The sequence below is a fragment of the Scomber japonicus genome, chromosome 9 (genome assembly GCF_027409825.1).
Source record: "Scomber japonicus isolate fScoJap1 chromosome 9, fScoJap1.pri, whole genome shotgun sequence".
NCBI classification, from domain to species: domain Eukaryota; kingdom Metazoa; phylum Chordata; class Actinopteri; order Scombriformes; family Scombridae; genus Scomber; species Scomber japonicus.
The window spans coordinates 1,942,210-1,961,087 of record NC_070586.1 but is presented as its reverse complement, the minus strand read 5'-3'; the positions used below and the strand labels follow the sequence as shown (position 1 = coordinate 1,961,087).

The following is an 18,878-nucleotide window of genomic DNA, read 5'->3' as shown; positions in this document are numbered from 1 at the left end:
CATTATTTACAGTCCTGATATTAACACTCACCTGCCTCACACTGTTTTCCTGCTTCTGCTCTGCTGTCTGTGAAATAGCGTCTGACTGCATTCTTTCACCTGTTGCTACCTGTCTGCTCCTCCCTTCTTCTTTACAAGGTGTGTGTAGTGTGTGTGTGTGTGTGTGTGTGTGTGTGTGTGTGTGTGTGTGTGTGTGTGTGTGTTAGATAAATAATTGCAGGTCAGCAGGAAATAACAAAATAATCTCTAAAATACTCTGAACATTACAAATTAACTCACAGCCTACTTTTACTGTAATACTGCATACTACATCACTATAATACTGTAGTACTTTACTGTAATACTGCATACTACATCACTATAATACTGTAGTACTTTTACTGTAAAACTGCATACTACATCACTATAATACTGTAGTACTTTTACTGTAATACTGCATACTACATCACTATAATACTGCAGTACTTTTACTGTAATACTGCATACTACATCACTATAATACTGCAGTACTTTTACTGTAATACTGCATACTACATCACTATAATACTGCAGTACTTTTACTGTAATACTGCATACTACATCACTCATAATACTGCAGTACTTTTACTGTAATACTGCATACTACATCACTCATAATACTGCAGTACTTTTACTGTAATACTGCATACTACATCACTCATAATACTGCAGTACTTTTACTGTAATACTGCATACTACATCACTATAATACTGCAGTACTTTTACTGTAATACTGCATACTACATCACTATAATACTGCAGTACTTTAACTTGTAATGAAGTATTTGTACATTTCTGTATTAGTACTTTTATTGCAGTAAAGTATCTGAGTACTTCCTCCTCTGCTGATGAGTCTCGAATAAACTGATGTGATGTCGCCCTCTGCTGGAGAAAATTAAACACTGCAGGACAAAAATGTTTCACAGGTCAAAATCATGAAATAAAGAAATAATTTCCTCTGAATCTGATTTGTTTCAAAAACTCAACATGCTGCTTATAAATATAATAAATATGAGATATATTGAGCAGATGGTGCATTTAAAGACATCTAAGAACATTCAGATTTTCATGAACGCACCATCAGACTTTCAGCTCTGAATGAACAGAGTTAAATCATTGAGTGTTTGATTCATTTAAATTGTATTAAAACAGTCGTGATGTGATGAAGACATTCAAATGTATGTGTGAGTGAATAACAGCAAACATCTGTCTGCAGTAAAAAGTGGAAGCTGCAGCAGAAGTTCATCACAGCTTTAAACTGAATTACAATGTTGAGAAAAACCTTCATTCACATTTCATCTGGTTCACTTTGGAGTGAATTCAGTAACCATGGCGACAATCTGATTTCTCACAAACAGTTTAAATTTTTGTGTTGTCTTCTGCAATATTATTTATATTCACTTTAAGTTAGATGACCTCATATGTTCCATATATGATCCCATAATATATGATTCACAGTTTATGTTTGTTGTCATACATCCTGGCTGGGTCCCAAATCTCTCCTTTATTCACTCATTCACTGCTCACTGAATAATAAACACTAAATAATTCACTCACTCACTCATTCACTGCTCCCTGAATAATAAACACCTAATAATTCACTCATTCACTGCTCCCTGAATAATAAACACTAAATAATTCACTCATTCACTGATCCCTGAATAATTAACACTAAATAATTCACTCATTCACTGCTCCCTGAATAATTAACACTAAATAATTCACTCATTCACTGCTCCCTGAATAATAAACACTAAATAATTCACTCATTCACTGCTCCCTGAATAATAAACACTAAATAATTCACTCATTCACTGCTCCCTGAATAATAAACACTGAATAATTCACTCATTCACTGCTCCCTGAATAATAAACACTGAATAATTCACTCATTCACTGCTCCCTGAATAATTAACACTAAATAATTCACTCATTCACTGCTCCCTGAATAATTAACACTAAATAATTCACTCATTCACTGCTCCCTGAATAATATACACTAAATAATTCACTCATTCACTGCTCCCTGAATAATAAATACTAAATAATTCACTCATTCACTGCTCCTTGAATAATAAACACTAAATAATTCACTCATTCACTGCTCCCTGAATAATAAACACTAAATAATTCACTCATTCACTGCTCCCTGAATAATAAACACTAAATAATTCACTCATTCACTGCTCCCTGAATAATAAACACTAAATAATTCACTCATTCACTGCTCCCTGAATAATTAACACTAAATAATTCACTCATTCACTGCTCCCTGAATAATAAACACTAAATAATTCACTCATTCACTGCTCCCTGAATAATAAACACTAAATAATTCACTCATTCACTGCTCCCTGAATAATAAACACTAAATAATTCACTCATTCACTGCTCCCTGAATAATAAACACTAAATAATTCACTCATTCACTGCTCCCTGAATAATAAACACTAAATAATTCACTCAGCAGCAAATCAAGATTTCTGACTCTAACTAATCTTCATCATTTTGTGTCGTCATCATCAGCTGTAGAGTCATGTGACAGTAGTTTTCACGTCTTTAAAATGTGGACTCTACTTTTTTGGTTCCATGGTGGAATATTTGAGGACAAAATACTCACCAGACACTTTATACGGTTCACCTTGCTGGTACCGGGTTGGACCCCCTTTCATTGTTGGTGGCAGAGATTCAACAAGGTGCTGAAACATTCCTCACACATCTTGGTTCATATTAACATGATGACATCACACAGCTGCTGCAGATCCATGATGACAATCTCCTGTTCCACCTCATCCCAAAGCTGCTCTGTTAGACTGAGATCTTTGAGTCCAGTGAACTCATCGTCATGTTCCAGAAACCGGTCTGAGAGGGTCTGAGCTTTGGGACATGGAGCGTTAGAAGATGGTCCACTGTGGTCTTAAAGGGATGGACATGGTCAGCAGCAGCACTCAAGTGGGTTGTGGTCTTTAAATGATGCTCAGGTGGTACTAAAGGGTCCAAAGTGTGCCAGGACCCCCCTCCCCTCCTACACCATGACCCCCCAGCAGCAGCCTGACCTGCTGATACCAGGCAGGATGGATCCATGCTTCATGTTCTGACCCGACCGTCTGAATGTGGCAGCAGAGACTCATCAGACCCGCCGATGTTCTTCCAGTCTTCTATCGTCCAGTTTTGGTGATCTTCAGTTTCCTGTTCTGAGCTGAGAGGAACCCGGTCTGGTTTCCTGCTGCTGGATCCCGTCTGCTTCAAGCTTCCACATGTTGAGCCTTCAGAGACGGTCTTCTGCAGACCTCGGTTGTAATGAGGAGTTATTTGAGGGACTGTTTCCTTTCTATCATCTCCAACCAGTCTGACCTCTGACCTCTGGCATCAACAAGGCATTTTCCTCTTTTTGGGAGCATCCTCTGTAAACCCTGAGATGGTTCTAGATCACGTTCACAGTCTCTTAAACCAACGTTCTTCTTCGTTCTGATGCTCAGTTTGAACTTCAGCAGCTCGTCTTCACCACGTCTACATGAATAAATGAGCTGAGTTGCTGCCGTGTGATTGGCTGGTTAGATATTTGAGTTAAGGAGCAGTTGAACAGGTGTACCTAATAAAGCAGGTGATGAGTGTTTAGTGGAGATTTTTACACAGTCATTCAACACTCACATAAAATGGTGGAAGGTAAATGTAGAGCACTGTGTAGTAAATACGGAGTGATTTCAGACACAGCTCCTGTTCTCTTGTGATGTAATATCCTATGGGAGTATTGTCACTGTGTACTTTATACTACACTTTATGTTACTGCGTTGTTTTCTACACATGAAGAAGAGTAAAGTGTCGTTCCTGATGTGTTTACAGCGCTGTGATGAAGAACCAGACGTAAACTCTGGGAGTCTTCAGCAGTCTGGATTAAATTAACCGGCTCTGTTTGGGATTAACTCAGGTTTACTGGAGTCACTTTTAAACCGGATAAATCACCACGGCAACTGATGCTGAACAGTCAACCTGCTCCAGACCACCGACCAATCAGATCACTGGAAAATAAAGAGTCATCATTCCTACAGGATCCCGACATGGACAAAAGTCCTGAGTTTACAATAAAGTGACGAGTAAAAGAGATAAATATGTTTTTATAGATCAGTAGAAACATTTTACTGTTTAAAGTTTCAGTCCAAATAACACGAGACACCTGAGTGATGAGAATTAATGATGAATAAAAACCAAAGATTATCCAGACTGTACTAGTACTTTACTGTAGTACAGTTAGAGGTACTAGTACTTTACTGTAGTACAGTTAGAGGTACTAGTACTTTACTGTAATATAGTCTGAGGTACTTGTACTTTACTGTAGTACTGTTAGAGGTACTTGTACTTTACTGTAGTTCAGTTAGAGGTACTTGTACTTTACTGTAGTTCAGTTTGAGGTACTTGTACTTTACTGTAGTAGTTTGAGGTAGTTGTACTTTACTGTAGTACAGTTTGAGGTACTTGTACTTTACTGTAGTAGTTTGAGGTAGTTGTACTTTAGTGTAGTACAGTTTGAGGTACTAGTACTTTACTGTAGTACAGTTAGAGGTACTTGTACTTTACTGTAGTACAGTTAGAGGTACTAGTACTTTACTGTAGTACAGTTTGAGGTACTTGTACTTTACTGTAGTACAGTTAGAGGTACTAGCACTTTACTGTAGTACAGTTTGAGGTACTTTACTGTAGTACAGTTTGAGGTACTTGTACTTTACTGTAGTACAGTCTGAGTACAGTTTGAGGTACTTGTACATTACTGTAGTACAGTTAGAGGTACTAGTACTTTAATATAACAAGCTTTTAAAATCCAACACATTGTTAAAGATGAAACCAGTCAGCAGTGTGTAGTCGGCTCACATGTGAGATGTCTATGAGTTGTTAACAGCTCCACAAAATACTGATTCTTCCCTCTAAACTTCTCACATGCTTTCATTTCAATAAATGTTCAAATGATCCAATATTTCAGCAACAATCAAAGCTCTGCTGTTACATCTACCAGTAATAGTTCACTTACCAAATATTACTGTAAAGTCTTTATGAACTAAAACACATTGTTTTACTGTTGTTGTAACCAGCTTCCAAAATATACTTTAACACTATATTAAGCTTATTTTCTGTTTAACTGCACAAATAAAAGACTTTACTAAATATAAACTGTGATATTGTGTGATATCAATGATGAGAGGCAGAGACTTTACCTTCAGTAGAGTTGTGTTTATTGCTGAAACTATCAGAGACACATGATAACATGGACAGGTTCTGTCTCTCATAGCTGAGCTCTACATACTCTGCATGCTGCTCTTCATCATTCCCTCACACCAATACCACTGGAGCCCTCTGCTGGTCCTGACCTGCAATCACATGCACACACTTCATAACACAAGAACACATTATAGAAACACATTTGGTCATTTACATTATGAAGAATATTAAATCACATTAACATAGTTCATTAATCTAAATGAGCAGCTATTAACTGTTTAATCACGGGAGCTAGCTAAACTCTACGAAGCTCCATTTCAATACAAAACGTTTCTAACAGTTTTCTAGCTTAAACTCGGTCTGAAACACAGCAGAGAGATTTAAAATGTCTTTAGTGATAAGTTGTGACACGTTGACACACATGACTAACCTGTTTTATAGAAGAAAAGCAGAGACAGGAGACGTTAGTGTTCATTCAGCAGGCTGTTCTCTGTCTGAGGAGACGAACTAGCTTGTTTCGGTGGATCCTCCCCCTGCTGGCGGAACAGAAGAACTACACTCTACAACATAAAGATTAAACCCATAATAACAAGGATATATGTTCATCTGGCTTTATTCACTAAAACACATTAAATAACATTTCCAACCTGACAATATTGACCATTTGTAGCTCTCACAACAACAACCACAAATATACTGAATTTCAATGTGATGGATTTTATCAAAAGTTATATTGTTTAGAATATTGAAAACCGAAAGACTTAAATTGGACTAAAAACTCAACTAACAAAAATACAGCAAGAAAAAAAACAGTAAAACACAAAGAGGATTCAAATGTAAGATGTACAGCATATAAAACTAAATAAGTGGTTAAAGAAAGATAAAATACTTATCAAACAGGTTGATCCAGAGCCCTGACAGCAAAGAATACAACCCCTGGCAAAAAGTATGGAATCACCAACAATCATGTATATGTAAATCTGGCCTTTGTAACCAAAAACTAAACTTAACTAAACAAAAACAAACAAACAAAAAACAGACATAGATTTTTATCTATATAGCACCAAATCTAAACAAAAGTTATCTTAAGCATTTTTCACTGTGTTGACCGTACAAATATGAGAATATGTGGAATTATTCTGATTATATCTCATTTATACACAAAGACAGAAAAATAACATCAATGAAAATAGATGTTAAACATGAAGCTGAAGCTCCACACAGGATAAAAACGCTGACTCTTCATTTATTTCCACGTTTATTAGAATTAGGTCTTTGTTTATTATCAGCATGGTCCCACCAGCCTCCCTTCAGACCAGTAGAAAACTGTACAGCATATAAAAGTGGTAGATCAGTGATTACAATGAGTTAGAAGAAGTGATTTAAAGGAAGATAAAGACTTATCAAACAGGTTGATCCAGAGCCCTGACAGCAAAGACCAGGCTCCATATTTATCTGTGCTGATAATCAGCACTAATTCATTTCCCTCCACTCAGTGTGAAGTTAGAGAAAAACTAATGGAGGCTTTATTTATTGAATGATTGATGTGTTTAAACTGCTGATGGCACAGATAGGTTTCAAAGAGCTGTAAGGACACATAAGTCAACAGGAGGTTCAGCTGGAGATGAGTTGGACAGTGGAGAAGATACATTTCATGTTTTTAATCAAGTTGTGTCCGTTTGCATCATTATCGCTGTGTGCACTGTTGTACAATACATGCAAGATGCTGCATGTAGAAAACTAGATGGAAAGGATGTGATTGGATAGGGCTGGATCACATGATCTCACCTACAAGTTTAAATGATATAGTTATTGTTAAAGACACCTGATTGGCTGAGCAGTGTTTACTTATGTAAATAACTTGTTAAATATCATAATGAGATATAAACTGTTCATTTTAACATCATATTTCTGCATATAAAAGCTGGATACCTTTAATATTTACACACATAGTTTAGTTCCATAACCTTGGTAAGTTATCTGCCTGGTTACCTGTCTATACACATAATATACCAAATGACCACTGTTTCATATTTCCAGCTGAGACTGTGAGAAAACTACAACACGTCATCATTATTTCTACTCTGCTGCTCTGACTGTGGTAAAACAGCCACGTCTCACTCTCTCCCAGCAGTAATCCTTCTCCTGCTGAAAGTCACAGTCAATTCTCTTCTGCTTCATTCATTAGTTTTAGTCCTCGTTAACTCTCAGTGTGATTCTGAGACGCTTGATAAATATGAGCCCACGCTCACAGTCTGACTTATAACACCTGTTTTTATCTTCAGCTAAATCCAGAGATAACTGTTCAGTTTGGAGTCAGTTAAGAGACTTAAGTGAAGACGACAAAATCCAGATCCAGACTCCAGATGGATCATCAGGATCCAACTGATCCTCTCTCAACACTCCTGGATGTTCACTCTCACTCTGACAGAGATCATCACCATCTGATGAGAGAAGAAGAAAGAACAGAGGAGATAAATGAGTGTTTAGTGAGATTCACTTGATCAGCTTTCAGTCAGTGATGCAGCACATCCAGTATAAAGAGCAGCAGGGACTTCAGTCCTGTTCAGACCAGAAGTGGAACAGCTGTGCAGCGTAGCTTGCTTCCTTTCTGCTCTCATGTTAACGTGTTGGAGTGAACACACTGAGCTCCGAGCTCACACACCTGCACACACTTTTACTATCAAGTGTGTTTCCTCTGCAGATTTCACTCAAGTACACAGAGGAAATAAAGTGCTGAGAGTCATGAACACATCATTACTGCAGAAACAGAGACATTCACTCATCAGTTTACTGATGGATTTACTGCTGATACATGTCAACTCTTATCAAAGTTTAAAGCTACAGAGTCTCTGTGGGATTTGAAGATGTTTCCTGCTGTTAAATCATCATATGACAATCAGTCAGAGCTCTCAGCTAAACAGCTGCTGTGATTCCTGGACTTCAGCAGAGGTTCTGGTCTGTATAAAGACCACATGGTTACTAAACGTAATGATGCTTGTGTGAAATCAGAGCCAGTGATTTGCAGGCTGCAATCAGACTGATCTTAGAGCTCTGACAAAGATGGACTGATCAATAGTTTAGTGTTGAAATGAGAGAACAAACACTTTGAGATCAGATTTGATGATGAGGATCACTGTCTCTATACATCTTGTAAGGCTGTCAGCTGTAATCCAGCTTTATTTCCTGCAGACATCAACACAACAACAACAGTCGTCTTCACATCAACTCAAACACATGATCACAACAAGCTTCTGGCTCATCTGATTGGCTGACTGTTCTCTCTCTCTCTGTCTTTCTGTCCAATCCTGAAGCCTGTCACCATTCTTCTCTCACAGCTTCACTGAGGAAAGCAGCACTGAGAAGGTTGGAGCTTCACCAGGAAATACTGGATCTTTGCTTTGATACTGACTGTGTTTAATACTAAACTGCTGAAACCAGCACAGACTGACTCCAACTCTCTACTGACCTCAGAGTCTCCAGTCTGCAGTCTGGACTCTGCTGAAGATCAATCAGCTGCTTCACGTCTGAATACTTCAGCTTGTTTCCTCCCAGACTCAGCTCTCTCAGATGGGAGGGGTTGTCCTTCAGAGCTGAGGCCAGATAATCACAGCTGATCTCTGACAAACTGCAGCCCCTCAATCTGAATAAAGAATAAATGAAGTCAGTTTAGAAACAAAGTTCATGTTTGAAATGATGAAATGTTTCATAATCTGTTCAGAGCTGAAGAAAATTTAAATGTAGAAGTTTAGAAAATGTGTGTGTGTGTATGTTTGTGTTAGAGTGTGTGTGTGTGTATGTGTGTGTGTGTGTGTGTGTGTGTGTGTGTGTGTCTGTGTGCATGTGCGTGTGTGTGTGCATGTGCGTGTGTGTGTGTGTGTGTGTGTGTGTGTGTGTGTGTGTGTGAGTGTGTGTGTGTTGTGAAGGATCAATATAAATGATCAGACATTATTGATTAAAACACATTAAAGAATATAATAAAGAAATATTTCTCCTTCATCAAGTAAACTTGATCAGTTTCACACAGATATTAGTTGAGAGGATCTTCTGTTTACAGATGTGACTCTTTACCAACAATTAGAAACATTCATTTAACAACTAACAGTGAACATTTTCTACACTTCCTTTAACAATCACTCATCTTTATAACTACACACTAAACTTTGGATATATTTGGGGGGGTGGGGGGGGCTGCTGTCCTCTTCTGGACCTATGTTAAATTGTTTACTGTCATTTGTAAACCTAAATAAAAAGATAATAGATAATAATAAAAATAAATAAATATTAAAAATAAAGTGAAGTTCATGATGTAAGTTATGTATGAACATAAATTAGGTTCAGATGTTAAACATTAAGATCAACAACAGTAACAGACAGTCAGTGAACTGACCCCAGAGTCTCCAGTTTGCAGTCTGGTCTCTCCACAAAACCACACAGCTGCTTCACTCCTGAATCCTTCAGGTTGTTTCCAGTCAGATTCAGCTCTCTCAGATGGGAGGGGTTGTCCTTCAGAGCTGAGACCAGATAATCACAGCTGATCTCTGACAAACTGCAGCGATACAATCTGAATAAAGAATAAATGAAGTCAGTTTAAAAACAAAGTTCATGTTTGAAAAATTTCATAATCTGTTCAGAGCTGAAGAAGATTTAAATGTAGAAGTTTAGAAAATGTGTGTGTGTGTGTGTTTGTGATTGTGTGTGTGTATGAGTGTGTGTTTGTGCTTGTGTGTGTGTGTGTATATGTGATGTGTGTGTATGTGTGTGTATGTCTGTGAGTGTGTGTGTGTGTCTATGTATGTGTGTTTGCGTGTCTGTGTGTGTGTTAGAGTGTGTATGTGTGTATGTGCGTGTATGTATAGTGTGTGTGTTAGAGTGTGTGTGTGTGTGTGTTGTGAAGCATCAATATCAATGATCAGACATTATCCTCGGAGCTAGAACCCCGTGGCACTAATAATAAAGAAACATTTCTCCTTCATCAAGTAAACTTGATGAGTTTGAAACAGAATATTTAGAACTAAATTCCCTCTTTGAGTTTGGATCCCTCCACTGCAGCTCAGCAAGGAAACACTGAAGAAACACAAACATACTTACTTGATATGTGGAACTCAGACTGCTGAAGCCTCATATTAGTTTACACTCTGGAAGTCATTTTTACTCACAAGGAGACTGTGGATTTTAAATTCTTCTTTTAAAATCTAGCAAAGCTACAGTCAGTGAACTCACATCAGAGTCTTCAGTCTACAGTTTGGACTCTCCAGTCCAGCAGACAGACGCTTCACTGATGAATCAGACAGTTTGTTGTGACTCAGGTCCAGATGTGTCAGATGGGAGGGGTTGGACTTCAGAGCTGAGGCCAAAACTTCACAGTGAGTCTCTGAGAGGTCACAGTTAGAAAGTCTGTAATGACACAAATATTCCAACATATGTTATCATGAATGAGGACACTTTATATTTACTTCATGCATTTGATGATCAAACAGTTTGATGCTCATTATTTTGATGAACCTTTGTTCTTCACATCATCTTTTTATTAAATGTATTTTTTCTGATGCATTTTATCCCTTAAATGTAAAAATGAAGCTCAGAGAAAGTTCAGACAGGAAGAGCATCTTTTTTACAAGCTCACATCTATAGTTTGATTTCTCATCCCTCAGTCATTCTGATCTTTCTCACAGCTCATCATTTCCTTTCTGTCATTTCTGGGGCATCAAATAAGACGTCAGCTGTTCACATCACCTGCTCACATCTAACCAATAGCACGCTGACACACCTTCTTTGTCAGCCTATCATATTGCAGCTGTCTTTTTAAACGTTTCTCCCTCTCTGCTCAGTGCTTTCAGAGCTGCTGCATATCAGGATGATTCAGATTCAAGTAGTTGACTCTTGGGAGAAATGTCAAGTATCAGGCTTTGTCAACCAGCTCAGTCTGCTGTTGTACTCACTGCATGTTTATCAATTGTAGCCTGTTCATTGAAGCAGTGTTCAGTCAGCGTGACTGCTCTCTGCTGCTGTGGGAACATGTGTGTGCAAATATTAGTAGCCTAGTACTTGGATTTCTATCTAGATATTGTAGCTGCGTTGCTGTCTGCATCACTTTAACTTCCTCTCTTCAAGCAGCAATAGTTTTACCTAGCCTTTGTTCAAAAGTCAAGTCACACACAGATGAGATCAGCTGTCCTAATTAACGTTGATTCAGGTGCCTGGTTCAGTGAGCCGCAGTCTGTGTCCAGCCAAAGATCTTCTCTGAGAGAAGATGCTTCCTCGCTCTGTTTTGTGTCTTCATCAAACAATGTTCATGAAACATGGCCACTCTAAAGATTTCCAGTAAGTAAGTAAGCATCTTTCTTTGCTCACAGGTAACATCTATCACAAGAGCTTTTCATAAAGTCACTTTGAAGGTTGTTTCTATGCAGCATTTAACTTTGTATTTGGGTTCCAGTGATTCAGCAGTAAGCTTCCTAGCTAGCACTGCATGTACTTAGCTGCTAGGCTAAATAGTAAACTTCACTGTTAGAGTTTTATTTGATTTCCAACATTTGTACAGAGCTGACCATGCTCCTCTGATACTGATGATTCTGGACAGGAAACACTTATTTTCATGCTTCGTCTTTCACTTTAGTTTCCTTTCATTCATTCACAACATCTTCATCGGTAAGGACTTCATCTTCATCAGTAAGGACTTCATCTTCATCATTAAGGACTTCAACGTCATCTTCATCAGTAAGGACTTCATCTTCATCATTAAGGACTTCATCTTCCTCAGTCAGGACTTCATCTTCCTCAGTCAGGACTTCATCTTCCTCAGTGAGGACTTCATCTTCCTCAGTGAGGACTTCATCTTCATCAGTGAGGACTTCATCTTCATCAGTGAGGACTTCATCTCCCTCAGTGTGACATGTAGCATCAGATCATCATTCAGCTCACTGTGTTCAGCAGCAGTTATGTTTCTGTAAACCTGACAGCGTTTCTGTTTTATTTATAGAAGCATCACATTGTTGGCTCTCGCAGCATCATTCAGATTCTTTTATTGTGTTTTTATTTGTATTTATTTAGTGTTCTTATGTGTGAAGGACTCTGGACCAATGATATGGTGTTTAAAGTGATATAAATAAGTTGAAGTTGATGCATCAGCAGCTTCACCATCGCTGGCTACAACACCAGCAGCATTTCACAGTAAAAGTCAAATGTTGAGCTGCATGTATTCTGCTGTCATTTCACTGATTACGTTATTTTATTTAGCGTCACTGTCATTATGACTATGACAACATGATGTAGATGACAGGTGATGTGATCTACAGGCTGACTGTGTAGTTCTTCTATCATATTTACAGATATATCAAATGAAGGAGCACGTTGATCTTCAGACTCAGGTTATTTATTAATGATGTCATGTACTCAGCAGACATGTGAGGTCATTATCAGCTCCTCTTCAACATCTAGACTGTTGGTCATCTACAGCATCCTGGTGGCTCTTCAATAAATGACAGATGAAAGGTGTGTAAAGCTAACAGCTATGGTAAGCTCTGCATATAACTGGTGGTTGGTGCTTCATGTTTAGTCTCACCATTCTTTAGCTGCTCTCTAATCTCTGCTCACTGCTGAGCTCCTTGGAGCTTCCAATCATCTCTGACTTCAATCATCATTGTATGTTACTGCCTAGTTTAATAAGTACAAGTTAGTCCTGATCTCTAGCATTGCTGGCTATGGCCCATCATGCAACAGGGCAGACTGGACAAGTTCACATTGGTAGCTGTTCAACTCATCATGCCCGTTAGCATCGCTGCTGCTAATGGAGCTCTGGTTTTATTATATCGGCTTATGATTGACATGTTTATTATTCTTAGTGTGCAATAAAGAAACCTGTCATGCTCATTATTTACTTTCATCTCTCATTTAGATTATTATTATTATTCAAGATAATCCTGAAAATTATGAACCAAACAGTGAAGGATGAGAATTAAATAAAAAGAAAACATCTATCAAAGTTACAGTCTGTGAACTCACAGCAGAGTCTTCAGTTTACAGTTTGGACTCTCCTGTACAGCAGACAGAAGCTTCTCTGATGAACCAGACAGTTTATAGAGATCCAGGTGCAGCTCTGTCAGATGAGGGTTGGACTTCACAGCTGAGGTCACAACTTCACAGTCAGTGTCTGAGAGTTCACAGGCAGTAAGTCTGTAATGACACAAATATTACAACATATTATCATGAAGTGGCTCAAGGTTCAGACTAACAAGGAGAACACATGTTTGAATCTCAAAAACTAAAATAATGTATTAAAGTAAGTTATTAACAAACTAAATGTAAACTCCATGTGTAATGTGTAGAATCAGTAGTGTAGGGAAGTGCATGGATGAGGGGAAATGTGTGCTAGACAATAACAAACACATGAAGCAAAGAAAGAAAAGAGATGTTGCTGGTGGAAGAGAGAGGGAGACACTGAGCAGGCCAGCTTTGATAAGGTGATCCAGGCCAAAGCCCAGCTCATGCTTCAGTGGTTCAGATCATCTTTATTTACATTTTTAAATATTTGTTTTGTGAGGCATTTTATTCCTTTAATGGACAGTTGAGAGATAAACAGGAAACAAGAGGAGAGAGAGACAGAGAATGACATGCAACAAAGGTCCAGCACCAGAATCAAAGCACAGACCAGTAAGCTACCAGAACACTCTCAGTTCAGCTGATGCTGTCTCACTGTGCTTGAATGAAACAATCATTCTCATCACTCTCTCTCAGACCTGCACACTTTAATCTTTGCAGATGAAGGAGAGAACATGGAGTTACATTGAGGCTTCCATAATGTGCACAGTGTGTGTGTGTGATCTGATCCCATGTCTGTCTCCACTAAGTTAACATGAGGACATCTTGATTAGAAAACCACTTTTACTGTCCACTATGTTTAATGTGACTGCAGGATATTTAGACTCAGTTCAGCTCAGTGAACAGTTCCAGTTGAGAAAGATCATCTCTCTTTGCTACCTGCTGCTGTCAGGTTCACATCCATAAGCAGCTACATTTACTGACTGTTCACAAACACTAATGAAACTAATGACCTGACAATATTACACCTGTACATCATTAAATATCAATGTATTCAATATTTAGATGTTTAGTTGTCCACTTTCTTTTCTGAGAATCTGAAAAACTGATTCAGCACAAACACAATGAACAAACCAATAAGGTTGAATTATTTGAACATGATGTCATCAGAAAGATGTTATCAGTGTTTCAGCATTAAAATATAACATTGAGCTTTAATGTGTATCAAATCTCTTTAAACAGGCTGAATTCTGCCATTCTGCTCTTATATATTGATCAGACCTCTGTGCATTTCCTGCTACTACTCTTCTCTACACCAACAAGAGAGAAACAGCTGAGAGTTTCTTTCTGTGAGCAACAGAATATCAGAAAGACTTCAGAACAACACCATGTAACACCACTTCCCTCTTTACAATAAAAAGATGAACTGATGAGAAATAAAAGGCTCCATTGCTCGGTTCAACACACTCAGGGGTTTAGTCTCTATGACCAGTAGTTTACGGAGGCTAATGTTGGTTAACGTTAGCTAACTTTACATATTGTTGTATAACTGACATTACTGAATCTGTTTGATGATTACATGACTATTCTCTACATGTGATACTAAACCACTGTCACAGCAACATACTCTACTTTAAATAACATTTAATAAATCATAATAATAATTATTATAATCCTTCATCTACACGTTTTAAACACAAGTTTACAAAGCCGCCTTAACAATGGAGGCACAGAACATGGCCCACTCGGACTCAATATCCCCCGCCTCTCTACTAAACCACTGTCACAGTGGCATACTCCATTTAAATAACATTTAATAATTAATAATTATTATTATTTTTATAATCCTTCATTTATGTTTCAAACACAAGTTTACAAAGTGCTGTAAAGGCATGAAAACTGTTTACAGGTTGTTACTAATAGAATAAATACAGTTCAATTCAGAAACAGATCAAAATGATTCAGATCTTATTTTAAAGTCTGCTGAGTAAAATCAGGTATTACCTGTAGGTCTGATTATATATCATGTAATAATAACTTTACTGCTTTCACTGATAACTGTTAAATACTGATATATGTTGTGATAAAATGCTGCTGTAATAAAACCTCAACCACAACCTCTAAAGTCCTTCATGTGTTTCACCAGGTTTGAATGAATCCTCCAACACACAAAGGAAGAGAAAGAGAAGAAAACACTGTCAAATCCAATAATGACTAGAAATAAATAGAATAACTGTTCATTAACTTAACAGCTATAAACATCAACATTATTTAAACTCACAACATTTAAACAGCTCAACAACATCTGAGACTAAATATAACTGACATGTTATTACATCTATAAACAAGTAGAGCACTATTTTAACTATAATAAAACATTTATATTATTTATATTTGAAGAACTAAACTACTAATCTACACTGATTTATAATGTTAATCACATCTGGACTTACTCAGCCTTTCTGCAGTTCCTCACAGCTGGGATCAGTCTCCGTAGTCCCTCCCATGATGTGTTGTACTTCGTCAGGTCCAACTCATCCAGAACCTCCTCTGACATCTGCAGCATGTAGGCCAGAGCTGAGCAGTGGATCTCAGAGAGTTTCTTCTCTGATCTGTTCTCTGACTTCAGGAACTCTTGGATCTCCTGATGTACTGAGCGGTCGTTCATCTCCATCAGACAGTGGAAGATGTTGATGCTTCTGTCAGGAGAGATATAACCACTGTTCATCTCCTTCAGGTTGTTGATGACTCTCTGGATGGTTTCTGGACTGTTGTCTGTCTGACCCAGCAGGTCTCCTAAGAGACTCTGGTTGGACTCCAGAGAGAGGCCATGAAGGAAGCGGACAAACAGGTCCAGGTGGCCATTTTTACTTTGGAGACATTTCTCCATGGCTCTCTTCAGGAAGACGTCCAGAGATGAGTAACTGTAGTCTTCTCCCAGGAAGTCCTCCACTAACTTTGTCTTCCTGCTGGTGTAACAGTGGTACATGTAGACTGCAGCCAGAAACTCCTGAACGCTCAGATGAACAAAGCTGCAGACTGTTTTGTGGAAGATCACACTCTCTGTTTTGAAGATCTCTGTACAAACTCCTGATAACACCGAGGCCTCTGTGACATCAAGACCACACTGCTCCAGGTCTTCTTGGTAGAACATGATGTTTCCTTTCTCCAGTTGTTCAAACGCCAGCCTCCCCAGCTTCAGAAGAAGGTTCCTGTCAGCCTCCGTCAGCTGCTGTGGACTTGTCTCATGTCCCTCATCATACTTGTTCTTCTTCCTCTTTGTCTGAACCAGCAGGAAGTGTGAGTACAGCTCAGTCAGGGTCTTGGGCAGCTCTCCTCTCTGGTCTGGAGTCAACATCTGCTCCAGAACTGCAGCAATGATCCAGCAGAAGACTGGGATGTGACACATGATGTGGAGGCTCCTGGATGTCTTGATGTGTGAGATGATTGTGCTGGACTGCTCTTCATCACTGAATCTCCTCCTGAAGTACTCCTCCTTCTGGGCGTCAGTGAAGCCTCGTACTTCTGTTACCCTGTCCACACATGTACGAGGGATCTGATTGGCTGCCGCAGGTCGGGAAGTTATCCAGACGAGAGCCGAGGGAAGCAGCTTCCCCTTGATGAGGTTTGTCAGCAGCACGCTAACTGATGACTTCTGTGTGACATCAGACACGACCTCACTGTTGTTGAAATCCAGTGAAAGTCTGCTTTCATCCAGGCCGTCAAAGATGAACAGAACTTTACAGCCAGCGAGATTCTCTGCTGTGAGCTTCTGTAATGTTGGATAGAAAACACGGATCAGCATGAGCAGACTGTACTGCTCATCTTTGATCAAGTTCAGAGCCCTGAACGAGAACAGAATCAGCAGACTGATATCTTGGTTGTTGGAGCGCTGTGCCCAGTCCAGAGTGAACTTCAGCACTGAGAAGGTTTTTCCAACGCCAGCGACACCGTTCATCAGAACCACTCTGATGTGTTTCTGTTGGTCAGGTAAGACTTTAAAGATGTCCTGACACTTGATTGGAGCGTCATGGAGGGTCTTCATCTTGGAAGCTGTTTCGAGCTGCCTCACCTCATGTTGGGTATTAACCTCTTCACTCAGTCCCTCTGTGATGTGGACCTCAGTGAAGATGCTGATGAGGAAGGTTTTAGTTCCTGCTTCATCAGTTCCTTGAGTCACACATTCACATGTGCTGCTCAGACTGATCTGATGTTCATCTAAAACCTCCTGCAGACCACTTTCTGCTGAAAGAGAAGAAAAAAGGTAGAATGAAACAAATCAGTGTGACTGTTAATGTTCAGTAGGATAGAGGAGGTAGATTCCTGTTTTCAGAGATGATGACATCAGCAGACAGATCTTCAGCCTTACTTTGTACAGTGCTGGTCTGACTGTCTGTCTGCAGTCCAGGTCTGGTTCTGGATCTGTTTCCACACTGGGGACAGGAGGAGGCTCCTGATGAAGCAGACTGGTCCCAGTATGAGGTGATGCACTGTCTGCAGAACCAGTGTCCACAGCTGGTAGAGACTGGATCCTTCAGGACGTCCTGACACAAAGAACAGCAGGACAGCTGCTCCTCCACAGAAACAGCCCTCCTCTTCCTCTCTCTGTGGACATGAACACATTCTTTATGTCACATGACATTAGTGGAGGCCAACCGACAGCTCACAAGCTCCATGCAGCTCTTTCCCCACATAAACAGTCCAGACTGTCAGTATTTACACACTTACACAGTTTCTGGTCTTCAGCCTCTGAGATTCAACACATTCAGTTTGAAATAAAATAAAATAAACTACAATCACAAGAGTTCAACAGTAATTAGACAACAATGTGCCAGCAAAGGCAGAGAAGAAGAAGAAGACTGTAAGCTAGTAAACATGTAAACAATGCAGGATTTAAAAAAGATGTTTGATGAGGAGGGAAGTGGATTCAACACATTAGTTAGACCACAAGGAGAAACACAATGTGTTTTGGTGAGTAAGTCAATGAGAACATGACTTTAGTCTGTTAACAAGAAAACTCCACAGGCTCCTTTAAGCTACTCTGAGCCATTAAAAGTCAGGAACAATAAGCAGGAGGAAACTGAGCCAAACAGAAAAGTCCACTAGTGAAAAATAACAGACTGCTGCTCTTTTGTGTTGTGCTGCTGAACAGAGAGCTCTGCTAAATATCTTCATAATGCATCTTTTCATGAGTGTTTCTCTCTCTCTGTTTCTGCTATAGTCTCTCTCCCTCTGTGTGAGTGTGACGTTAAACATCAGACTCAGTTTCCTCTGCTGCAGTGGTCAGTCTGCAGTGATAAATCAGCTGCAGCAGGCTGTTTCTATACATTTACATGACCTCCTCCCATATTTAGTGTCTTTGAACAGGAACACGTTAAGACACAGTCTGTACATGAGACCAAACATTGTACCTGCTGCTGCAGTCCTTTAGTAAATAAGGACAGACACAGTTTGACTTGTTAGTAAATCCTTAGTAAATATCACCCTGGGTTACCTGCTGCTACTTTACATTTATTGACTGGAAAATCAAACAGCAATAGCAGCCCTGTCTCTGTCTCTGGTTAACATGAACATGAAGATCTGTTGGAGATTACAGCTGAATGGAAGCT

The 18,878-nt window shown here is 39.1% G+C and overlaps 1 protein-coding gene across 1 annotated transcript in view; it reads right to left on the bottom strand.

Annotated features, from left to right (window-relative positions):
* LOC128364345 (NLR family CARD domain-containing protein 3-like) overlaps window positions 1–18,878 on the bottom strand; it is a 203,815-nt gene that overhangs the window by 63,153 nt on the left and 121,784 nt on the right. The window contains exon 6 of the mRNA XM_053324883.1: window positions 9,620–9,793. Coding sequence (XP_053180858.1) covers window positions 9,620–9,793 — 174 coding nt within the window. The remainder of the gene's footprint in view (window positions 1–9,619; window positions 9,794–18,878) is intronic.